Consider the following 26,552-nt stretch of genomic DNA (forward strand, 5'->3'; position numbering starts at 1 on the left):
ACAAAATAATCACAACAGAGCACAATGAAACTTGGCCCCCTACCCAGCCCTAAGGCAAGAAGCACACACACATTTCCTTAAAGTAACAAACACAGTTAATAATCCACACAAGTTTGTGTGTAGCAAGCCCACACACAAACACACATAATCATATACTCAATTTGGAACTTGGCAAAAGGACCTGATGCCTGGACCTCATTTAAAAGGAAACTGAAATCATTTTTGAAGATTTTTTTTTTTTTTGGCCGACGTACTTTCCTCAACACAGAACATACATGCACACACATGACAGGACATGGGAAAATTCACCTAAATTATTGTGGCACTATCGTCCCCATGAAAAGGTGCTCATGTTTCTCTTGTGCCATTTTGTTTATCAGAAATCCCAGCATTATGCTACATTAGTAACTGCGCCATTTTTGTGCTGCTGATTCCACACTCTGCGCTCAGCAGATTTTTCCAAAGTCTTCAGTGGAGGCACTTTCAACTTATGTTTCATAACTACAGTTTGGCTGTCAGGATACCTGTCTGGCCATCTATCTGGAGCCAGACCTGTCTGTCTCTGTGTCTGTGAAGCCATTCCTCTCTTGATGGCCTTTGTGTTTCCCACAGAAATTCAAGCATTCAAGTTTCCTCTTGGGAGCCCGGCGCTGTCAATCAGAATCATGGGATTTTAAAAAAAGGCCCCGCCACAATTCCAGGGGACCTCTTTTCAATTCTTCTTCAATCCGACCCCAACAATACGGACACAGACACTCTAACCCCTGCTTCTGAAGACAGGGCAGGTAGTCATTAGAGATGTCGTGCCCTGGTATGTGCGTACCTGCATGCCCAAGTAGTCACTTCCATGTCCGTGTGTGCATGCTTACATACTTGTGCCTTTGCTCAGCGTCTGTGTATGTGTTGGTGTGAGTCCAGACATGCGACATCACCACATCCTGACACAGGCCTTAAGGTATGTGGCCTTGCGTGTGACGTTCATTGTCCTGCTCTGAAAGTCCCCAGCCAGCCAGTAATCACTTCAAAGAAGACAGGTCAACAGAGAGGTGAATGCACATAGCCCTCCCGTCTACCCTACACTTTTCTTCTCCTCTCGTCTCCTCTTTTTTATTGTCCCTACTACTAACTCCGTCTTTCTTCTCTCACAACTCAGATCTTTTTTTCCTTTTTTTTCAAAACCCGTTTTGTGGATTTGACAGCCTGTGAGTCGTTTGTTTCCTGAAAGCTGTCTGTAATACGAATTTGGGGATGGACTTTGATGAATTTGTTTTTGTTTTGAGAAAATAACATATGTTGTATGTTAAACATATATTGCTCGATTGTACAGAGCATGGCCATGGTACCCACCATGATCTTGAGTTAACTTTTGTCAGACTGTTTTCTACATGCTGAGAAGAAAGATCTGGAAAAGTAAAAGCAGTGCATTGTAATCAATGTCTAATAAACAGTCCAGCACACATAAGCTACACTAACTGCTGCACTGTTAATGTAGGATATATGCTGCATCAAAGATGACATCAACTGCACAGTTAGAAACTAAACATGGATATATTACTGAATAAAGTGCCAAAGTGCCAGGCCAGCTCCCTTGACCTTCATTTGTAAAATGTCACTGAATTTAACATGTACCTACCAATAGGGGACTAAAAATTACCAAGGAGACATGCAAAAGGAACTTAAAAGAGTCATAAAATAACTAAAAACAAGGACAATAAAACCAAAATGACAAAAATTGTCCATAAAGGGACACAAAAATTTAAAGGACAACATAAAATTACCACAAGGAAACAAAAAAACAAACAAACAACAAAAAACACATAAAAAAGGCAAAACCACCATAAAGTCTTATTCCTATCGAGGAGAGGTGGTGGATATTTGGCATATCTGTGCCCAGGGACCCACTGTCTCATAATCTGCCCATGCAACCCCAACCAAACATTGCGTGAATATTTGATATTATGCATTTAGAAGAATTGGGGGGTTAAATTTGTGTCCATGCATACTGACCTCGGTAGAGGCCGAAGATGCCCTCATAGCGCACCACCTTCTTAAAGCAGTCGAAGCTGTTCTTATACATGAGCTCTCCCACCAGCGAGCCACTGCTCCTCTGGTTTTGCATACGCGTCTTCACCAGATCAATGGGGTACACTGCTGTGGCACCCACAGCTACAGAAAATAAACAAAAAAGATTATTAAGATACTGGTCAGGTTCTGAATACACTGTTTGATCATTTCAATATACATAGTAGTAGTATATATAGTAGTTAGGTAGTCATCCATTGTCAGTGTATTACCTGCACTAGTTGGTAGGCACACCCCCAGTGTGGAGAAGCATGATGGGGTAGAGACACAGAAGCTAAGTAATGCACTGTTGTGGGCAGGGGCAGCAGCAAAATGTATTATAGCTACCTAAAAAAATCAATGACAGTTTATGTGTATGCTACATTTAGAATATTCTCACAACTAAACCTTGGCACTATGCTCAATACTCTTGTCAATGCCACCAGACTTCACTGACAAAAAGTAATTTTAGGTTGCTGAACATGGGAGCTGCTGGGCTACCGCTGCCTCGATTACTTTGTGTTATTGTGTCACCTTGGTGAATCCAAACCTTCTTAACGCCAAAGTCACACAGTAACACAGATAAAATTATTTTTAGGTGGCTAAAATAAGTTTTGCTGCTGCCCCCTTTCAAAGAGGTACATTGCAAAGCTTCAGCGGCAGTACTCTTGCCTGCTTCTCCACACTGGGGTCGTGCCTACTGACATCTACTGTAGGTAATACACTGACTTTGGATAAGTACATATTCAGTCATACAACCTTACATCAAAAGATCCAAACTGTACCCTTGAAGACAACGTTATTGAAACATACAGAGAAAGTTATACAGAGAAGTAAGAGTACAGAAAAGATAGTGTTGTTAGCATCATATGATATCTGACAACAACAACTTTAAGCTACCTTTTCTTTTGAAACTATTATGACTAGACTGACGTGAAGTCTACCTGAACATGCAGATTAAACAGTTCACCTGTGAATGAAATAAAATCGCAGAGCACACCTTCTCATAAACAGGTTGAGACTAGCAATTTATTGCCGTTTGTGCAGTTCAGAGAGTTTTATAATGAAATTTGTAACTCCCATCAAACCTCACCAAGATGCAAGAGAGGTTTAGGATAAGAGTATGAAAACACTGTGAACCCTAAAAATAAAATTCCACAAACCTCTACTGCAATTGGGAGCAACACAAAAAAGCAGGTAGCTTTTCTAAATACCACTGAAGATACGTAGGTGATAAAATATGTCTTTGTAATTTGGGTGAACTGACCCTTTAAGAAGAAGACAAGGAAAAGGAGGAGGAGGAAGGGGAAGTCTGTGGGGATAATGTTAGGAAAGATGTCGAAATGTTTTGAGTCCCAGTGCCTTCGGCCCGTCAGACGGACACAAACAAAAAGAACCGACCCAAGGCGACAGACTTAATTAGAGAGGGACAGAGAGAGAAGAAGGGATGGCAGACCCATACCTCCTTATTAAGCTGTCTCCTTTGGGATAGAAGGAGGAGGAGAAGGGAGGAATGAAGGAAGGGAGGAGGAGGAGGAGGAGGAGGAGGAGGAGAAGGAGGAGGAGGAGAAAAACAGTGGGGAGTCTGAAGCCAAATACAAGGCCTCGACACCGGCCTTCACCCCCCACCCTCATCCTCCCTCTTCTGATCACTCACACAGGTACAAAAGAATCCACACAAGAGGGTTTTCCCATGACACGCAGAGGAGCGAGAGCCAGGACAGAGGGAGGCGGAAGGCTGGTAAAGAGTGGAAAAAGAGACAGAGAGAGAAAAAGAAAGAGAGGGAGCACTTCTCTTTAAGCAGGGGAGCAACCGTTGCTCTTGTAAGCAAAGGAAGGGGCAATAGAGGGGCCATTGTCCTCCGTCTCTCTCACCCTTTTCTTATGAGGACGGCGGAGGGCGGGGGGCAGGTACACACGCAAGCAGGTAGGTGGATGGGTGGGTGGTGGGGTGAAGGTATGCAGGGAGCCAATGGGGCGTGACTCTTACCCCCTGCCACTGAGCCAAGGGTGAACCTGTAGGCCGACTCTGCCACCTGGATGAGGATGGGGCGGGAGACGTCACTGCCCAATTGCTGCTCACACAGCGGGAAGGAGACAATGAAGACATTAGTGCATAACTGGAACACAACAACTTAAGGAGTTAGATAGAGACATGACATTAGACAAGCAACTGTTCCAGACAGAGCTCTCTTTACCAATCCACATACACCTTAATGTTGTTTCTCATGCTACTGTCACACAAGCTAAATTACAGGCTATTAAATCAATCATCTGTCACACCTGCTGTATAGTGTTTTAAAGCAAGTCCCAATTTTATGATGGATATTGGTATACAGTATAATGGTTAATTAATAAAGCTATGCAGACAGGAAAGAGAGTGGGAAGCTACGTAAATGTTTTTAGCTGATGAGACATGCAAAGTCATACAATACAAAAAATTCTTAATATGCAGGCAAGATGTTTAGTATTTTATAATGATGTACGTATAATATAAAATATATTATTAAATTTTAATCATTTATATATCTTTTAGACTATATAATGCCAAAGAATGGTGAAAAAAGGGCCATTATATCTCACATAGCTCCAGATGATGTCCTTACAATGCTCCCAATCTACAGAAAAGGTAGTTACAGGAATAATTAATTGTCAGAGTTCTCAATTTATTTATTTGTTGACAGGGAATTGAACTAATACACTAAACAATTTGGGACTATTAGAAGCAACAGAAATACTGCACTCCTTGATTGCTGGAATTAATTATGTATGATTTTAAAGTGTGATTTTTTTATTCCTAAAGATATTTTTTTCATTTATCTCTAATCGAAAAAACACATAAAAGCTGAATTACTTCTGATTCAAAATATTAAATGTATTGTGTGGATTTAAAGTGAAAACATATAGCATTTCTGTGTTATTATTGTTGGCGTCACTGTCGCAAAGACAACCAGATTACTCTCTGTTTTCCTCAGAGCCTAGCAACTTCCAACAACAAAGGACACAGTGTTTTGGTTTCCACAGTTACTTCGTTTGGTCCACTGTTTGCCATTTCCACCACTGGGAATAGTTACTGCAAAGCACTTGCACTGATACTCTTTGCTAACTTTGGATAGTTACGGGAAAAAACAGAAGTGCTATCCTCTTTCTGGGTTGGTAGCACAATGGTTGACGCACTTCCTTTGTGCCGTAAATTGAGCCTTCATTTTCCTAAAAGATTGGTCAGGCAGTAGTGTAGAATGGAAGCAAGGCCTACAAGAAACCAATCTAAACACAGATGATGTTATTATTCCACAGAAATGGCATGAAGCAAAAAAAAATTTTTTCTTAAACATGTAAGAAAACTGCTTTAGATTTATTAATAATTACTTGTGTCAATCAGACATATTCTGTTAACTTACCCTGTTTTCCTGATCTAAGCACAGAGCTGGTTATATCATCTGTTGGCATATTTGATCACGACTGCTTTATTCGACTGCTTTTTTTCCCCTTTTTTTTCAATTTTTTTATTGCTTACTTGGGTTGGCTGTCTCACAAAACTCACAGTGCCTAACTTATCTGGTCCACACTGGTGTGTATAGGCAACTGTTGAATACAACTAGAATCAAAGTGCTCTAATATCATCATCATGATATGCAAAGAGCAGAAGAGACCTTGCTTTGGATGAGGGGAAGAGTAAGGCATGCAAGGAGAGAGGACGGACCCACTGGTACAGCACAGTGTAAATGCGCGGTGCACTGATTGCAAAGAATTTTTAGTGGACACGGCCCAAAGTGTCTGGTGGAAACATAGCATAGCCACACCCCTTCCACCTGAGGTACCTGTTGCCTGGTTTGATCAGAGCAGCCCTGGCCTCTTGACCCTGGGGAGAGGGTTGGGTGCAGTGTTGTAAGAATGCAGCCTATGTGTGTGTGTGTGTGTGTGTGTGTGTGCGTGCGTGCGTGCGTGCGTGCGTGCGTGCGTGCGTGTGTGTGAGTGAAGGGAAGGACGGGGAGAGGGGGGGTGTCTAGAACAGGTCCACCTGTCAGAATGAACTTCCACCCCTTTCTCTCTATAGTTCATCCCCAGAGGTTTCTTCTTGCCCAAATGTCTCCTTTAAACACAATCTTCCCCACTTCTACCATCCTCCTCAGCTCTCTCTGCCTGATGACTGGTGAAACTTGGCAATACCTACTGTCAGGATGCTTGAGGGAGAGAGAGGGAACAAGTTAACAGGATATAAAGAGAGAAAAGGCAAACCGACAAAACATGTAGAGAAATGAGAGAGATGGAGAAAGAAGTAGATCAAAAAAGGAAATATAGAGAACTAGCAGAAGATGAGGAGAGAGCTCCAGCAAGCTGGCGGCCAGCCCCTGAGGCCAAACCACAAGGGCCTAAAGTGGCTCATTGTGGTGGGACTGGCGTCTGTGTAGTGCTGGGCCCCTTTGCTTTCTCCCCTTTGGCCCCCGCCTGCTCCAATATGGCCTGGCCAAGCCTTGACTGTAGAGCTGGAACCCACCAGGCAACACAACTCTGACCAAACAGCTCAAGAAGGAAAACAGTCCCCTGCTCATCTGTCTGGCTGTCCATACGTCCTTCTTCCTCCTCTTCATTACAAATTGCTCTTGTTAGCTGCTGCAAAGTCTTTTCCCATCTATCATTTGCAATGTGAAGCATGTTTGAGGTTTATTAGGCCTTGAGGATGGCTCTGTTTGTCTTTATATACTAGGACTGTGAGTTTTGTCTGTATGTTTTTTTAAGACATCAACCACATGTCAGGGAGAGGTCTAGTGGTGTTTTCTCTAAAGAAAGCCTCTTTAAGTTTGTGATGGGAGGTTACTTGGACACAACTTGGTCTGAACCTTGGCGTGAACTTTTAAAAAATGAGCTGTGCTGACAAACACTGGCAGGTTTTGGGGGGCAATCTTTCCACTTTATATCTGACAAGACTTCTTTGGATTTTCCTCCTGTGATTATTTTTAACTTATATTCAGCATTCTTAAAAATTTTCCATTTCAAATTTCCATACTTTTCCAGACTAAAAATTAGACTTCTCGTTAGATTTTTCAGGCCATGTTTGACATCTGGGTACAAATAGCCAGCCCTTAAAAAATGCATAAAGTTAGATGACGTCCCACTGTCAAACATCCCCGCCCAAAAATGAAGTAAACTCACTGGGTGGTACCTAAACTCATGGGGAGATTAGGAGATAATGTGCCCCTAGGCAGAGAAATGCAAAAGGCCCTACCACCTCTCCTACACAGAGCAAAACACGAATACTTAGTGGTGGCCTCTTTTTTTGTTGTTTAGCATTTTCTTTGTTGTCATTATGCATCTGTTTGTGGTTTTGTGTCTCTTGGTAATTTTGAGTCTCATTTTGTGTCTCTTTGTTGCTATTCTGTGTTTTTTTTAATCATTTTTATCTCTTTGATGCTGTTTTGTGCCTCTTTGCAGTTTCTGTACATGATGATGTGAGTGACATTTTTCGGGTGAGGGCACGACAAAGATCTTGTGAGAGGCCAAAGAACCATGTGGACTGAGAAGGTATAGTAATATCACCAGACTTTTCTTGTCGTGCAACAGTCAAAGTCTGCACAACTGCTGCACTAAACTCCGACAAGTAGCTTGCGTAGCTAACATATCAGGAGACAGTAACGTTATGCTGCTAAGATCAGGCTGTAACTTGCTATCTGCTAAACGTCTGTCTAAACAGGCTGAATGGGTTTATGACAAAGAAAAAAAAGACTCAGACTTGCAGCTTACTGTTTTGCAAAGCTCTCGCCAATGAGTAATAGCATGTCCAAAATTTACTGTAGTCCAGGTTCTTGTCAGTCTGGGTCAGTCTCTCTTTTTCTCTTCCTAGCTTTCTCTGTCACCGTCTTCTTCCGCCTTTTAGCCTCAGCTATTGTATCAAGCTACTGAGATGAGCTAACTGGCTCCTTCTTTAAACTTTCTTTATAGATCATTTACAAAAAAGAATACAGAGCTGGCTTATTTTAAGCTGAAGGCCTGTGTGTGATGTAGTGCCGTAAAGCCAAACGCATTTCTCGCCAGAGAACCGCTGGCCAAGTTACATAGTGCTGAGGGCAGGCGACTGGGGTGCTCTGTGGGAGTAGGATAGATGCCATTCTCCCTGTTGAAAATTAGAGTACTATTAGATTGGCTTTGAAACTGCTATTTTTAAGGTGGAAAACTACATAATGTTGCTTTAACTTGATAATTTACAGCAAAATCACAAATCCAACTGATGTTTTGGTTTGGGGGATTAATTACTTGTTAACAGGAGATATCATTATCCTTAATTATAAATCTCATTCATCTGCATGGTGACACCAGAGAATGTACTGAGACGAAAAGGGAGCTGCCAGTGTGGAAGAGGAAACCAAACACATCAACAAGTCTTCATATTCTGTACCTGTCTCTGGACCTCAGCCAAGTTGTAAGGCAGGGTGCCTTCCTCCAGTGGAGCAATCTGCTCAATGTCCACTAAACCAACACGTCTGATGAGGAGAGAGAGAATGTAGAGTGAGAGGTTTCAAGTAACTTTCAACTGTTGTAAAAACTCTCAGAGGAATATAATATTTCATCACTGCATCATCTAGTCCATGACCTTTGGAAGCATGATCCGTCAGTCTGAAGTTACGCTAAGTTTACAGATACTTTGCCATCGTTCCATGTGAAAATATTGTGGCATTCAAAAATCCAGGCTTGTGCTTGGCATGATTGAGTGAGACAACCGATCTATAGGAACTGACAACTCCCACTCCTTTATCCCTTCATCCAAGTATAACAAAGATATTTAACCCTTGGATGTAAAACTGCTGCCTCTCTGAGTCTTTCCATTGCATCTCTATGGCAGCTCCAGATTTCCCAGGCTGGGGGAACTGGGAACGCCAAATAACCCCCCACCCCCACCCCTCTCCTCTGAATATTGGGGCTATTATCTCTCGCATCTCCAATCAAGGGGAGTGGAGAGGGTTATTAAAGTATCCCATTGCCCAGAAATAATAATCAGGTGGTGTCTCAGGCCGAGGTTAGGAATTATGAGCGCACTGGTTGGGCCGCGAGGCAAACGCAAAGGAAGTGGGGGAATGTGAAACACATACAGTTGTTGTGTGCCACGGATCATAGAGACTGGAATTGCCCTTTTTTCAGATAAATGGGAGTTTGGATTGGTTTTGGACTGAAAGAGGATTCTCTGGCACTGATGTAGTGATGTCTGATTCTTTTGATCCTTTCACAGAGAAGTTTGAGAAGGAAGAAAGCGTTCATCTCTCTAAGGTATGGACCCTGGGGCTAAAGGTGCGCTTTGGGGGGCAAGTGTGGGATAGACTTACTTTCTACAACTCCCTGAGTAACTGAGGGAAAAAAAATAAATGACTTAAGTATGAATTCAGTCGTAAGATGTTATACCTCCATTACAACTGTTGAGCTACAATTTGCTGAATTTACTTGCCTGTTCCCAGTGAAACATACAAAAAAAGTCTATACTTTTATGGTCATCATATCCATATTACTAATGATTATTTCCTCAGAGATTGTGTCATCCACCACTAAACTACACTACATATAGAAAAGCAAGTTATACCCAAACACAGTCACATTTTCAAAACTGAGGTATTAAGCTATTATTATTTCTTTCTGTGTGCACTTTTTAGCTTTTTTTTTTGCTTTAGATTTGTCTTTGCCTGTGTGTGTGTGTGTGTGTGTGTGTGTGTGTGTGTGTGTGTGTGTGTCTGTGTGGGTGTCTGTGTGTGTGTCTGTCTGTCTTACCCACGGGGCTCTGACAGGTCAGCCAGCTGAAAGAGGATGTCGACTTCCATGGGTGTCACCTGGCCAAACCTCTGAGCTGCCATGATGAATTCCTCTACAAAAAAAGACAGATACAAACCAAAATTCCCAGATATGCACACACATTCAAAAATGTGGAAACAGTAATACATAAGCCATAAAATCAAAAAATACAAAATAAATCTCAATTTGAAATCAATTTTCTACTGCCAACCTGTGTACAGGTCATGTTGGCGGGAAACAGCAGAAAGGTTTTCTCCATAGCTCAACCTGGGGGACCCCCGGGTATTCCCAGGCCAGATGGGATTCAAATAATTTCTCCAGTGTGCTCTGGGTCTGCGGACCTCCACAGGCACACAGGGAGCATCATGTCAACCTAAACTGCCTCCTTTCAATGCAAAGGAGCTCCTTTTGGATATCTGAGCTCTTAGATACAACTCAAAGCTCATGACCACCAGTACAGGAACGGAGATTGACAGGTAACTTGCAGGCCTCGCTTTTGGGTTCAGTTACAATTTTCTCTCTTTACAGTGTACAAGGGTACAACATCCACAAGACTGTGGACCAGACCTACCAAAGTGCGGTGCGCTTTGAAGCCAATTTTTGTATTGACAATTACAACATTGAGGTCTGTCATGTGATGCCATTTGGCCCAAAAACACTTTTGCCCATACACTTACACTGGAGAACAGACACCTGTGAATCAATGGATACTTATTTTTTATCTTCAAACCCCCCACCCCTGAAATGACTCATTGCCCTATCTGGATATAATATATTTAATCCTATAACATTCTGAAAGTCTAGAAGAGCTGCACAATTATCTCATTCAAATTAGCAGAGGGCTAAACCAGAAGTTAGTTACTTGGCCAGTGGAAGTTAGCTTCTTGGCTTTATGCAGCAATGAGCAACTGTCAGGAAAGAACAAGGGTTGCCTACAATGCTGTATCCAACTCTCTTTAAACATTTTTGCTGTGGATAGGGCATTGATATGACTGTTCATATTTTGCTCCATTACAGATTCATACATGCAACTTCATATCTCCAACTCCTTAACCAATTCCATCTTAACTCAAAGCATTCAACTGGCCTTTTTCCAAGTCTAAACTCTGGAGGTGCCGAGAATGATCCTAACAGCTGCACCGCTGACTCCAAACTGCCCCAGTGCATGCTAGGTCATGCCCTGATGGAGCCAACAGGACTACATCATCAGCAAAGAGCGATGCAATTGAGATGTCACCAAACTGAACACTCTAAACTCCTTGGCTGTGCTTTGAGAATCTGTCGAAGACAATTACATACAGAATTGGAGATGAGGAACAGGCTTAGTGGATCCCAAATCCCATTGAGAATATGTCTGACCTTCTGCACAGAATGCAGACTCAGCTCTAAGTTATACAAGGACTGGATGACAGTGACCAACAGGTCTGGCACCCAATTTTGTGGCAGCAGTTTCCATGCAAGAGTGAACAGCTGTTACACTGTATCACAACCAGGACAGAATATGTATTGCACCTCCTTAATCCAAAACTCAATATACATTGATTTTATTATTCCAGATTTTTCTAGTTTAAGGTTCAACGGAAATGTTAAATCTCAGAAGAATTTGATTATTTTTGGCGAAGGAACTTGAGCGTTATCTACTTTTGTTGGTTTGCCAAGGCTTTGGTTTGAAGCAGCAAAGCAAATTTGGTAAAAAGTCAAAATATGTGGTACTAAGCTGAATGAATCGCCTAAAGACACACTGTTATCACGTACAAGAGCAGTTTCCTGTGACTGACATCTCTTTTATTCCTATCTGATTCATATTTCCATTAACCGTTCATCATACTGTATCACAGATATGGTATCATCCATGCACCAACATAATATGCCTGATTTACAGCTAAAATATTGTGAAATAAGCCTAAAAGCAAGAAAAATACAGTTAGAAACATTGTAGGTATATTGCTATTTTGTGTGGGCTTTATCTTTAGTTCATTTCCTGTGTTTCCTGGAACAACTTCTGACAATTCAGAAAAACACAGACTTGCTACTTTCAGTCTAAACGCCCTGTCACACCAAGCTGACAGTCGGCCGTCGGTCAAAGCTGGGCCGCTGGTGAGCTTCCATGGCCCCTGTCGCTATGGTGTGTTCTGCACCATTGACTCTCTTTGACCCTTGCTGGCTTTTTTGACTATCATTTCATCATGTTGAATTGGCAGCTGCGTTGGCCGTGGAGCCCATCGGTGACTGAAGTCACTCTGATTGGCCGTTCAGCTCAACTCACATGAAGGGAAACGGAAGTGAGAAATGTAAACAACCAGCTAAAGTCAAGAGGAAGTGAGGTCCAACAAACTTGTTATATAAGGAAAGATTGTTTTTCTTTAACCTTTGAGCTCTTTGGTAGAAACATTTCCCGGTGGTTTGTGTTGTTGTTCACTGGCATTCAGTAAATATGCTTTGTTCTTTCAACATTAGATTGTATTGTTAATGTGCTAACTCGCTAACTAACGTTGAGATGGTTTCCATCGGTTTCCATCGGTTTCCCATTTGAATTAGTAGAGACGACCACCATCTGCTGGGCTGAAGGGGTATCTCCTCTCACAAAGGCGCAGAATGTACGTGCTCATTTGCTGTGGTTTGGGGTATTCATGTGTAACTTTCTGGCCGAGACACGGCGATGTGAAGCTACACAGCAGGGGGCTTTTGTCACTGCAAGGTTTCTGATTAGTATGTCTGGGCCTAAGGTGGGCATTTTCCATCTAAATACAGATGGATGGCCGATTAGATAACTAACACTCGATCTCGCCCCTTAGTAAAATGTTGCATTTCATCAGTTATTTTACAGTACATGCATAAAGGAATGTGATATATTGATAAAGTTGACCCTGACATGCAGGACCTAATGCTAGTAGCTGCTTTGCTTTGATTTTCCCCAAAGCTCTGCCACTCACACCAGTTACTTTATGTTATTTGATTGAAATTTACAAGTGAGAAGTGTAAAAGCATGTTGTATTCAAAATAATAAAATGGATCAGAAAATATGGCCAGGGAGAGTTATGGACTTCAAGAGTTCGTCTGAGGAAGCTTTAGTTTTCCGTAACTTAAGACCTGGTCTATTGTTGGTGGAATAAAGAACAGGTTGACTGTAGGCTGGCTTACAGCGGAGGAGTCAGCATTGTTTGACCTGCTTTATTCAAAGAGCAGCAGGCTGGGGTTGTGACAAAATCGTCCTACACTGGAGCCATTCACCCCGCCGAGGCTCAGCTTACCCCTGAGGCATGCTCTTTTTCTCTCTCACACACACACACACATCCATGGGTACATGCAGGTAATGCTCACAAGCATGTGAGAGAGCATACTTACACAAGAATATACTCACATACACATGCACACACACACACACGCAGACATAGACAGAGTTCTGTCTGGGGAGATCACAGATCACAATGCTGATAACCTGTCTACCTGTAGCCTGTAGTCACTAATACAAACACACATGCACGCACACACACACACACACACACACACACACACACACACACACACACACGTACGCGCACACACACACTCCTGACTGACCTTTATACACATTTTATGATTAACTGACTCTCAGTGTATTGGTCTAGCCCATTGTGTTAAATAACAACTGCCATGTCTACACACACAGCTCCTGGCTAGTATATAATGTAAGCTATATGTAAACCTGTGCAGCAGTCAGCAAAACTCACGTTTGCACAAATCTCAGACTTTCAAACTGACTGAGCATAAATAAAAAGATGTGATGGAAGTGTGAGTTATTAAAACTAAACTCTTCCTATCGTCAGGAAATTTGGTGCTTTGTTGTCAATAGGTGCCTAATGGAATAATAATAATACTAATTGTTTATTATACAGCACTTTTTGAACATGATGACAAAGTGCATTACAGATGGGTTAAAAAAGAAAAGAAAAAGTGAAAGCATGGCAAGACTTTACAAATACAGATAAGACATAAAAGGGACAAATAATAAAAACACTATAACAAAAAAGAGCTTTCAAAAAGCACTTTCACAAGAGCCTACAATAGTGCTAGCAAATCTGAGAGGCACGCTTTGAGCTAAATGCTAACATCCTCACAATGACAGATGTTAATGTAAGTCAATATAATTACAAAAGCCCAGGCACCAGAATTAAATGTACATTCCTTCAAACCATAAATATGCAACATTTGTACATTTCAAGTATCACATAAACATTTCCAATGTGATGTCGTTTATAAAGTGACTTTTTCATTGGGAGGTGAAGGGCTTGGTAAATGGCTTGTCACCGAGATGAGACACTTGCCAAGCTGCAGTATTACACTATTCTTGACTTCAAAAAAATGACAAAAATGGTTGTTTTTTAGGGAATCAGCACTGTGCGCAGTTTTGACCTCATTATGAAAGATATGAAATTCACCTGCTCTGTGGTGCAGGAAAGGGCTCCGCTCAGGCTGAGCTGCAGGGGGCTCACGTGTTTGCCCTCCAGTGCTGCTCACACTGACATAGAAAGGGCTTGACTCAAGTCAATAAACCCGTTAATAACCACTGGGTTAAATGACAATTCCTTTCACTGTTTGTGTGTGACAAGTGCAGCAGTAGTATCACAAACACTGAAATGGCATTTGTCCACTGCAAAAAAAAAAAAAGAATATCGGAATGCCTAAATTGAAAATCGAATACCTACCCAATTAACCAACACTCAAATAGCTGAATATTTGGTTCAAGCCCTAGTTTCAGCATGTCGACAACATAATAATGTAGAAATGTAATATATTCGTGGTTTGAAGAAACGTGCATTGCCAACATTTTTTTACGGGCGATTGGTTTGAATGTGTATCATATTTCTCATCTTGATTTAGAATGTTAGCATGCTAACATTTGCTAACTAGCATCAAACACAAAGAACAGCTGAGGTTGATTCGGGTGAAATTAGTTTTGCAGGTATCTGGTCATGAACAAAAGTACTGGACAAAATTCAAATGAAATGTATAAATAAACCATCAAAGTTGCTTAAATTATCCTGAGAGAAAGGAAGGTTTTGCCAGATTTCACAGCAATCTGTCCATTTGTTGTTGAGACCTTAGAATCAAAATCACAAATGTCAAACTCATGGTGGAGCTAGACATAGTTAGGGGATCACCATAGTAAGTAAGCTTTATCCTCAGGGGACACTGAATGTCTGTACAAAAGTTCATGGCAAGTCATCCAGTATTTCGGGATATATTTCAGTCTGGACTGAGCTGAGACTGTGATATGGTTAAGAAACTGCTGGCAAAGACCTGATTAGAGCAATGATGGGTGCGACTATCACTTCTGGCACTATCTAGTGGAGATGAATTCAATACATACTTTACTTTATCAACACACCTGATTTTAACCTTCTCACAAAACTGCACAGTCATGATTTGCTTGCGGCATACACTGCTGGCTCAGTAAAAGGTGTGTTCTGTAAAGCTCTCCTATGCACGTACGCACACAAGCCCTCACACACATATGCGCTCTCACTGTTGTGTAGGCGTTAAGCACTGTAATGGCGTCCCCAAGGCAAAACAGTGGCCTTGTTGCACATACGGAATCAATCAAGATTATTACGCATGTGTGCATGCTTGGCTGTGTTAATGTTACTGAATGCATGTGTGTATGTGAGAAATGTTTGAAGCTGTGTGCTACAGAATACGCACACACTTGATAAATGCGGGTGTGTGTGCAGTATGTGTTTGTCGGCCAGCCAGTGGTACACGGAGCCGAGCACTTGCAGTCCCAGAGGAGGCCTTAATGACTCAGGCAGTGGAGGGTGGAAGGGTGGTGGCTGTGGAGGTCTGGCTGGCTACAGGCCACCACGGGTCGAGCCAAGCCCAGCCTTGGTGTACCCATGGTGGGAACAGCCTGGGGAGCGTATGGGCTCTTGGTCTGGGTCGGCTATGGTCCACACCCCTGATAAGCTTCAGATAGCATCATAAGGCTACACGAGTGGCCCTGGGCCATGTGGAGAGAGGTCAAAACAGTTTCTTCAAGACGACCAGAGTAGGAGAGAGGGAGACAGAAAGAAAGGAGACAGAGAAAGGTAGAGCGACAGAGTAAGCTAAGTGGGCTTCCTGCCAAGTACTGAGGAAAGGAATGAGAGACAGCAAGTTGGGCAAGCAAGTGAGAGAGATAAGGATTTAAAGACATTAACCATGGGAGACAGCGAGAAATAGAGAAATAGAGTATATATCTAAAAAAGACAAAGGCTGTTGGATCGATAGATAATAATACCTCATTTTCATCATATTATAACTTTACATCTTTGCTCTACAGTGCTTTAAATTGTAGAGTTAAGAAAAAAGCATATTAACTTTCTAACATGCATATTGATTTATAGGGTGAGACAACACACGTCATCCTCAAAAGTATGGTTTTGACAAATTAAGCTTTTCTCGTTTTTTTCTGTTTTTTTGTTTTTCTGAAGATTAAAAATCCCATTATCAACCAAAAGCATCCCAGGACAAAAAAAAAAGGTCCTGAGATCAGTGCCAGGATGTCTAATAGACAAGACAGGCTCCATCAGGGATTGTGGGCATGTAGTACGTGTGCTGGGTCAGATCCAGCATGCCCATTTTCATGCCACCGGGAAGGAAGAAAACCAAACAAAAACAAGTTTCCACCCTCAGCACACACAGACGTAAATACATTATCTGAAAAAAACACATTTAATACTGCCTGTACTGCAGGACTCTATCAGTTTGTGCATCTGAGCACACACAGTCACACTGTCAGTGTAGACAGCATCCATCGTATGTGAGAGGATACTCAAAAAGTGATTTTTGGCTCCTTGTGTTAATATATATTTGTTTTAGTGGGTTTTTTCCCTTCCTGGTTACCTTTGGTGACTTCCACATCTCGGCGGTGGCCAGCCAGGGTGCTGTAGATCTTTCTTATCAGCTCCATGTTGTTGAGAAGTGAGTTGAAGCCGTTGAAATACGAAAAGCTGACCTGGTGAGATGTGCTGCCACCTGCAACCTGGACAAGGATGGGGACAGATTTTTAACATGCAATAAAAATCCTACAATAACCCACAAACACAATCACACTACCCTCCAAACAGAATAAATTCATCCAGGCTTTTTCGTTATGTAAAAGAGAAGAAACACACACACTTCAGGATGACATCTTCACAAACATCAGTGGTTAATCATCAACGTTCCTCTTTACCAACACTCCACAGGGAGAAGTAAACCCGTTGCAACTGCTACTTTTTCCATCACACAATGAACACTCTTGGGGAGTTTAATTAACTTTCTTTATGAGGTGGAGGAAGTGATAAAAGTACAAAATAAAAAAAGGTAGTGGATTAAAAATAGACGCTGGGCTCTTGAGGACATTCCAGACTGCACACACACACTTTTATGTGAATCAGCATCCCATCTTTGTTAAGTAAGGTTCTCAAACTCTTAAAGGAGTAGCTCTCACTGCCGTCTGTTTAGAAATGTGTGTTCGAGTACATTTCATGAATGTTGTCTCCTGTTTTGGGAAGCTTAGGGCCAGAGTATCAGATGAGCCTTGAGGCTTTGCAGCTCTTAACAGCGTTGAGGAGTTGAGGCAATAGAAAATGTTGAGCTTCCTTTCACTAGATGGCACTGTTTGCTTTACAGACGCATGCACGAAGGCTGCTTGCAGCACTTTTGTAATAAGGGGGGAAGCTCTGGCTTGGGTGAAACTGCCCTAACAGAGAGACACTTTTGTATCTGTTCATATCTATGAGCCTATAGGCATGGATCTTCCCACGATATCCAACACAGAGTCTTTCACAGAGGGAGAGAGGAGAAAAATATTTGGGTGAAAAGAGCGTGGCGCTGATCATTTACCATGTTTGGTGAGTGAATTAACGGTTGCCGTTTCACTGTTTGTGTTCTGCCATAATACCGCCTTTAATGTACCGCCAGTGTTTATGGGGTTTTTGATATATGTGCGTGTGTGTGTGAGAGAGTTTACTAACAGCACACCAAGATGTCTGGTCGGTGAGGTAAACACAGCACAGAAAATGACAGAGTCTACAAGGTGTTTATGAAATGGGGCAAGGCATGGACACGGACGCAAGGCGCACGCACACGTGCAACAAAAACACTAACACACATAAAGAAAAGACAAGACACACACAAAAGGAACAAACATCTCAGAGTTCAAAACAAATAAGAGTGTACGCTCACACAAACACACACGGCAAAGATGATGGACTGTAAAGCTTCAGTTTCCATCTATCTCTGTCTCTATCTCCCCATTCAGCTGGCCTGCTTGGCTTTGACACTGCCAGAGAGGTTAGACTTAATGACATGTTGGGAGAGAGACAGAGACACAGGGGAGGGAGGGAGAGAAAGAGGGGCAGTTTGAGAGAGAGGGAGGAAAAAAATAAAGGGAGGGATAAAAGAAGAGAGAGGACGGATAAGAGGTGGCAGAAAAGGTAAAGAGGAAGGAGAAGAAATGAGAGATGGACAGCAGGAGGGAAAAGAGAAAGCCACAGTGTTTGGTTGTGGGGGTGTGAGAGAAAGAAACACACATACCGAAGAGAGAAGACAAGAAAGAGGTAGTGAGATGGAAGAAAATAGTCTTGACTTTAACCCCTTTTATGGAAAATAGAGTAATGTTAGGTTGCTTGTTGTCCTAGTTGGCATTAGCAGCTGAATCAGGGTAAATATTGCTCATTGTGTTTGTTTCTGAAGTTTGATCATCTTACAATTGGTCATCTATATGTTTGTCAAAGATTTTGACAAACATATAGATGCTTTACTATATCATAACGCTAACGATAACACCCGACGAATATGAATGTACATTCACCCATACCAATATTGAATTTAACTCTTTTACTCTTAACTTAAGTTCTGCTGATTAAATGACACCCAGTTTGTACAATACTTTCTTGACATGAAATGAAAGTATCCTGACTCCCAGGTGTATGGCAATGACCCATCAAACTATTTTTAACCAGCCTGATTTGGCTCTTGCGGATGACGGTAAAACAAATGAACGAGAAAACCGCAGAGCCAAACAAAAAACCCACCGCCACGAGGCATTCCTCCACAAAGGATGTAAGCATGTGAGGCCGGATGGTGACCATGATGTCCCTGAAGTCCAGGGCTGAGATGGAGCCGCTGTGGGCTTGGTCCCGCTGGATGAAAGCCTGCCGCGCGTGTTCCAGCTGCATCTCCTGTGGAAGGGAGGGAATGAGGCAAGTTTGGGTGTTAGATCATACAGTAAATGCAGATTATTGGACACATATGTGGGTCATACACCTCTTTTAAGTTGCCTTCATAAATTAAAATCCACATAAACTCAGTCGTATAAACACGTATGCATAAAAACAGAGCATTTGGTTTGATGGGCCCCCTGGTGCCGTCTCCCCCCTCTCAGTTTCAGGGGGAGCCAGCGTTTGGCCAGGCTTAACGCTCGCCTCCTTTCTCAACACCGGCTTGCCTACTGTGAGGTGTCGCTTGGGCTTTTCACACCCTCCCCAAATCCCCATTAAACCCACTTGAGGTGGAAACATACAAACACACACACACACACAGACATGCACACACAGGCAAGACGGCTAATCACCCAACTGCTCACTTTGTCTCTCTTCTTGCACACACGTATGCACAAAGGTCCACAGGGACAACAGCAGGCTGTGGTGGGGACACTTCCCACAAGGCCTTTGAAATTAGCAGCCATTATCGGTACCTGCAACCACAAGTCTACAGAGGGAAGCTGTAAACAAACCACTGCCATCAATGCTTCCTCTATCTTACAACAAAAAAACTCAACTGCAGCAAAAGACAGGGATACCAGAACAATAATAATCCACAAAGAGTCATTGTGAAAAACAGCCATAAGCTCAAGGGCAGCCAGCTGAACCAAGTTGGCTGTTGACTCACTTGCAGTGTATCATGGCCTTTTGGTAAAAAAAACACTGAGGTGAGAAAAGTTCTTCTATTCCTGTTTATCTGGGTTTCTGGTGTATGGTGACACAATAGCAACAAACTAAATGATCAATTGAAGCTTACTTACTTTAAAGTAGACATCATTGTGTTTACTCAACTGAAAAACATCCATGCAAGAGTTTTTAAGAGTTTTTCTGAATTCTAGTTTGCAATGTCCCACACGTATGTAGAGCTAAAACAATAAGCCAAGTACTAGACTGACAGAAACTTAATGTATAACAATTTTCCAGACGGTTTCCAACTTCTCAAAAGAGTGTATTTGTTGCTTTTCTTTTGCTTCTGTGATAATACATTGAATATTTTGGGGTTTTGGACTGTTGGTTGGGTAAAGAAACTATCTACATGTGTCAACTTGCATGATGACAAATGGCTCTGGGCATCTTTCACTATTCTCTGATAACATATGGACCAAATGACTAATCGATTAAATGAATGAAAATATTCATTAGCTCTGCTCTTATGCAGTACAAGACTATGAAATGTTTCTCTATTTAAAAAGGCACCATTCAACTGAAATATTAGTTTATGTTATTACACACATTAACTCATACATGTCCTAAAACAAAACAAAGAAAGGAACATGCAGAAAGAATGAAAATATGTCATAGTTATGTCAGGCAAAATGTTTTAAATTGCTTTTCTTAAAGTAAGTACCGGCTAGTAGTTTTACTACAATACGTAAGTTAATAATTCTTTTCAAAATAAACGATTATCAATTTGTCCAAGAAGAATGGACATTCTTTTTCAAGCCTCACATGTCGGACAAAAAGTGCTGAAGGGGGACTGATTAAATCTTGAACATGCGTGGCATTATTCAATTGATTGATTCAGATGTTATTGTTAGAAATGGAACTCAAAAAAGTGGTATTAGCACAACACAAAACCATATGAGGCTATGACTTATTGTTATGTTGAATTTGAGTGATATTTCACTGACAGCATAACTGATCGAACTCTAAATTTGCAGCACCCAAGAGAAACCGACTGGGGAAGAGTGACATTTACACAAAGCTGAGTGGAGACCGGAGGGGAGTAAGAATAGACATTGCAACAAAAGAGCCAGATTTGCAAAAACAGCAAATGTAGCAGCCGTGTGTCAGTATCACCTATGAGCGCAGCAGGGGCTCCGGAGAGTGTATAAGTGAGTGGAAGGCGAGGAAACGAGGAGAGATTGACACATGTAAACACTCCCAAGGTAAATAAGGTGAGATATTTTGGTGTCAGCATCCTGAGTGTCGTGACTCACTTCTCCGGTCGGTTGTGAGTAGGTCAAAACACTTTAGTGTGGAATAAATGGGGTAGAGGAGAGGGAGGAGGAATATTTAAAGTCATGACAAAAAAAGGAAAGTGAAGAAGATAATGTTTTGCATGCATGACTGTGTGTAAAAATAAGCATTTATCTTTGTGTTTGTGTCCATCTTTAAATGACAAAAAAAAATTTAAATCCTGTTTCTCTGGACAAGTCGAAAGTCTGAGAAGCCACACACCAACCACACAGAGCAACAAAACAACTGTGGTCCAGAGGATGGAGCAGTTTATAGTCTCAGCCTCTTAAAACCTTAACTTGTTGCAACTGTATGAGTGTTTCAGGGACATGGTTTTTATTTGGGAGAGGAGCGAGGGAGGCAGGAGACATAAAGCTGGGGGCTTAAGACAGCCAACAAGAGACCGCCGAGGCATTTGCAGCCGCTTTAATTGTCCTTGGACAGGAATAAAAACACATGACAAGCCACCTCTGTTTGTTTTCAATGGCTGTGATTCTTTTCCCCCCTCTCATCAAAACTTAAACAATAGATATGAGTGGATCTCTTTTCCAATCTCTGCTTCTCGTCAGTGCAGGGCTAAAGCTATACAAGGAGAAGCTTAAGCACAACTGCTCATTTACATGTGCCAGTGAGCCCTCTACACAGTGATGTTAAGGGCTGCCCACTGATTCTTGGGAGAGTCAAACATATAATTGGGACTTTTAAAATCCGAGCAATGCCAACAATTCACTTTTTTTTGAGTGCTTGGGAAAAGAAGTGGGACATGTGGTGTCCCCTCCATGTAATTCAAGCCCTTTACTTGCCAGGATTTATAATACGGGCTACTATGTGCCACTTCTCTGGACATCGGTAATACCATTGCCAGAGACAACACCACGCTGACAGTGCGAGCTGAGCCTTGGCCGGCGTCCACGCGTGAGACGGGAAAAATGCATGTAATTGGTGAGAATCTCTGGCTTCCATCAAGACAGTAATTGGCCAGAGAGAGCCCTTGTGAGAAATATGCGGCGCAAACGTTTTCCCCGATAATCCCATCTTGTGAGCATCTGGCAGTGGCGTGGTTACAATGGCAGAAAAACACAATAAACACATGCATGTACGGCAGGAAGGGGAGGAAATAAAGGATGGGAACATTCTTCTTGGGGGGGTGGGTGGTGGGGTATTATAAAAATAACTGACAAATATTCATAATATGGTTTGTGTGTGTGTGTGTGTGTGTGTGTGTGTGTGTGTGTGTGTGTGTGTGTGTGTGTGTGTTAAGGAGTGTGTTGGTTTCACAACTCTCTGATAACTTTTATAGCTGCACATAGTGCTTTTTTTCTGGCTGGCATTTGCGAATGCTTTGCCTGTTATCAAAAGTATCATTACAGAGTTGGGTAGTAGTGCAATCGCGAAGTATGTAGTAATTGCACAGGTTTAAATTCTAATTCAGGAAATGTTGATGTACCTTTCTAATTGCCCTGTCGTCAATCACTGGAGTTGCTGATAACACACTGTAAAGAATAAACTGGCAATACCTGACCTGTACTTATAAGAACTGTAATTGAAGTAAGCAATACACCATCACAACTGTATATTAATGTGACATGATTTAAAATAACTTAAGACCTTCAAAGATTTATCACATTGTTTTACATTTTTTTTGAGTATTAGAAGACCAATAAATCAAGTAATAAAAGATGAAAAACACAAAATTAATTCTCTTTTACATATCCCAATAATAACATAACATTCACATTCTTCTACCATTTATAAAGGCATGAAACAAAAGCTACCAGAAATGATTAAATACAGAGAGCACAAGCAGGAATTCATATTGAGCATTTGATATTGAGCAATGAGTGCAACTCGGCTGCTGGCGGCTCGCTACTGCGAGGAGCTGGAAATCACTGAGTGACTGACTGGGAGAGGACTGGGCATGCTGTCAATGCAAAGTACAGCGTCTACTGGCCACAGCGCCACAGACTTGTACGCATGCATACACATACACATGAGCAAAAACAAGCACACACAAATACACAAACACTGACATAAACACAGATGCTTGCATGCCACTGCTCGCACATATGGTAAAGCAGATAAGTATAAGATAAACACAGACACATACACAGAACCGCACGTATTTACAGACACTTACATACATACTGTATGTTCACATGTGCACGCACAAGAACACACGCCCATATAACAATGTCCCAATATCCATGTGCTGCTGCCCACTGTGTGTAAGCCATCTGGTCTACGTTAAGTGTAATATAAAAAGCTCATTCAGATACATGGTGAGTGTGGATGCAAACTTGGCACAGCTCAGGCCCTCTCTCCTATCCCCACCACCACCACCCCTCCCCCTGCTTAGGCCTGATTTAAGTCTAGACATCATATTGGAAAATGGCTCACACACCACAAATACACTAGGAATATTCCAGCTATACTATTTATGGAGGTAGAATTGCGTCTCTACCTGCTTCGGAGTAGGTGGAGGGGAGCAATGCTAGGTTTACGTCAGCTTATAGAAAACAAATGCCAAAAAATGTCCCAAATATAAAACCTCAGTGTTTCATTAATGACTAATCTGGTCAATATGGAGGACTGTGTTTGAGAGGGATCGAGAAAACCTGTGTGTGTCTGCATGTGCACACATTCACCTGGCCAAGCTTAGATATGTATCTAACGATACGGTGAGATGACAGGATTGAATTAACAGCCTGTAAAGAATATGTGATGATAAGGCAATGTGTACAGGCATATAAATCAATTTATACAGATTAATAGACTATCACTGATGGTCACTGGAAAAAAAAAAGACAGTTCGTCCAAAAGAACAAAAAGGGCCAAAGACAGAAACGCTGAGAGGGAAAGAGGAAAAACAAAGAGTTGGGGAAAAAATGGCATGCGAAAGATGAGGAGAGCAGGTGATTAACATGAAACCTACCAGGAGAAACTGGGTAAACTCTCCGTAGCTGAGCTGCTTGTCCCTCTCCGTGCCAAAGTGCAGCCGAATAAACTCACAGTCCCAGTTAAAGGGGATGTGCTGGTGGATGGTGGTCTGACTGAAAACCTTCTTCACATCCTCTGCGGAAGAGACAAAAAGAGACAAAATGCTGCTGTAACAACAACCAATGGTGATGGTTAGATGATGAAAAGTTGCATTTGACAGCCTAATAACAAGATGCGACAACTCCTTACAGCAGTGCACCAGAGTTAGAGGAAGAATAATCAGATCTTTCACTTGAGTAAAAGTAAATATAATTCTAGAAATACTCAATTATAAGTAAAAATCTTGAATTCAAAGTAAGCATAAGGGCAGAGCCAGATATCATAAACACTCGGGGCTCAGCTCACACCCAGGGGGGTCTGGGGTCATGCTATTCCAGGGCAATATTTTTCCTGTGTATGGCAGGTATATGCACTATTATTCGAGCCTTTTGAGATAATAAAATGCCTAAAAATCTGCACATTGTTTGAAAAAAAAACATAATTGCTAAGGAAAAACCATCCCATAGAGCCTGCATCCGTCAACTTTTACTCTTGCCTCCTGAAAATTGTATTATGTTTCTATTTTTAAGTTATATTCCACTGGTAGGGTAGGAAACCAGCATTGTTAATCTTAAAATCTATTTTTGTTATACTGATTGAATCAATGTTTTAACTGACAAATGCAGTCCATTGAACTGAATCCATGCCATAATAATCTGGGCTGTTCTATTTGCAAATCAAGGATCCCCAATAATGCCAATTAAATGTAGTCTTCATTACTCTTGATTGAATGTTGGGCCAAATTTAATACATTATAACTAATTGTATCAGGGTTTGTTTTTTTAAATTGTTTTTTACAGTTTACCTTATAAATGGAGTAATCTGCAAAAGACCATAAACTTGGACTCGCCACCAATACGACTGTTGAAATGCCTTATTTTATTTTCAGAGTCTTGTTTTAATTGAGTTAAAGGCTTTAATTATATATCTACAACGTAACGTTTTAATTATCCTGCATTTTTAATTTAGCTGTTATACATTGCTATTATTATATGTTGTTTTGTAAAATTGTATTTCTATTTTAACTAGTTATCATATTGGTTATTTGTTTGCTTATTGATAGTTTTTAATATCTTTGTTCTTGCTGGGTATTACTGAAAAAGAGGGTCTCCCTCAGTTAATTTTTTAAGTCTTAAGTAAAGGTATGAATTAATTTCTTTACGAAATACAGTGTTGCCCTAGGTCTTGTTTTTCCAGCAGCAGTACAGAGGTTTGTACATTTTATATTTCTGTGTTTTTTGTGCACCACCAAAAGATATTTAGTGCAACTGCTGACATTAGCAGGGCTTTAGATACAAATTTGTATGTTGTAATATATGTCAAATGAAATTTAAAAAAAAATGCTTCCCTGAACTCACATGGTGTTACAATCACTCCTGCACATGGGGGCAGATGTAACATTTGACATCTAGTGTGTCAATCAATGATGTGATTCTAACATTAATTGTAAAAACAAATGGTGAGTGTTAACAAGTCAAACACAAATACAAGTTACCTACATACAAAATGTATCCAAATAGTTGAAGAGGTTTTTAAGTAGTGACAAGGACAACTTGATTTATAATCCAAGTTTATCCTCAACTCTAGCTGCTTAAAGTGCAGCGGTGCATATAGGGGAAACATCTGACGGGCAAAGGTCCGTGGCTTTGAGAAAACATTGTGGGCTGGAGCCCTCAGCAGCCACCTCCCTGATCCGCCCCTGAATAACAATACAGAAGTATTATCACCAAATGTAATTAAAAGTATAAAAAGTACACATATTTGTTATAGAAACAAACGGCCCATGTGATTGTTATATATTTTTTACTTGCAGTTGCAGCTAGTCAAGATGGAGCATATCAACTATATTATATAAGTCACATAAAATGAAATGATTTGTCCACAACTACCTTAAAATTATACTCAAGTGCAGTTCTTGAGTAAAAGTACTTATTAAATCACTCACTTTCTGTGTTGATGTTTGCAAACTATAATCAATGAGCAATGCCACTAAAACAACAGTTTTTCTTCAAATCCTTTTCAATTATAGAATAACAGTTCTGTTTAGGTTTTTACAGGCTACCCACTTTTAAGGTTAATGATTATACATTAACCATGTATAAGGCATTCACCTAAATTAAAATCCTCTCAATATTCTCCTTTCTGTATGTTCGTGTTTTCATAACAAACAATTATCAGATACTTCTTCCTCTTTTAGTTTGCTCTAATAAAGACCCAAAATCTGTCTGAGCAGCGTCTTGTGAGTCAGGCCCTAACAAACAGCATGTGTTTTCCATCTTGCGGTTAACGTTAGTAATTATTTGATTTTCAAAAAAATAAAATGTCTGTGACTGTTTGTGACAAAATGTCAGCGTCAATCTCCAGATCACGATTCTGCTCTGATTGAGACTTAAGTTCCTCAACTCTAAATCAGTTCTGAATGACACATGGCAGAGCTTGTTTGAGCTGTGTAGGCTC

General features: G+C 41.2%; 1 protein-coding gene across 2 annotated transcripts in view; it reads right to left on the reverse strand.

The window, feature by feature from the left end:
- The window catches only part of slc25a13 (solute carrier family 25 member 13), a 93,725-nt gene that overhangs the window by 55,288 nt on the left and 11,885 nt on the right, over positions 1 to 26,552 (reverse strand). For both annotated transcript variants that reach the window (XM_042507043.2, XM_088089915.1), the window contains exons 5-11: positions 23,992 to 24,131; positions 18,873 to 19,019; positions 16,696 to 16,834; positions 9,814 to 9,907; positions 8,456 to 8,540; positions 4,052 to 4,136; positions 2,008 to 2,166 (exon numbers count right to left, since the gene is read on the reverse strand). In XM_042507043.2, the coding sequence (XP_042362977.2) occupies positions 2,008 to 2,166; positions 4,052 to 4,136; positions 8,456 to 8,540; positions 9,814 to 9,907; positions 16,696 to 16,834; positions 18,873 to 19,019; positions 23,992 to 24,131 (849 nt within the window). The remainder of the gene's footprint in view (positions 1 to 2,007; positions 2,167 to 4,051; positions 4,137 to 8,455; positions 8,541 to 9,813; positions 9,908 to 16,695; positions 16,835 to 18,872; positions 19,020 to 23,991; positions 24,132 to 26,552) is intronic.

This window comes from Plectropomus leopardus, chromosome 17 (genome assembly GCF_026936395.1).
Source record: "Plectropomus leopardus strain MGB_pleo_1.0 chromosome 17, ASM2693639v1, whole genome shotgun sequence".
Lineage (NCBI taxonomy): Eukaryota > Metazoa > Chordata > Actinopteri > Perciformes > Serranidae > Plectropomus > Plectropomus leopardus.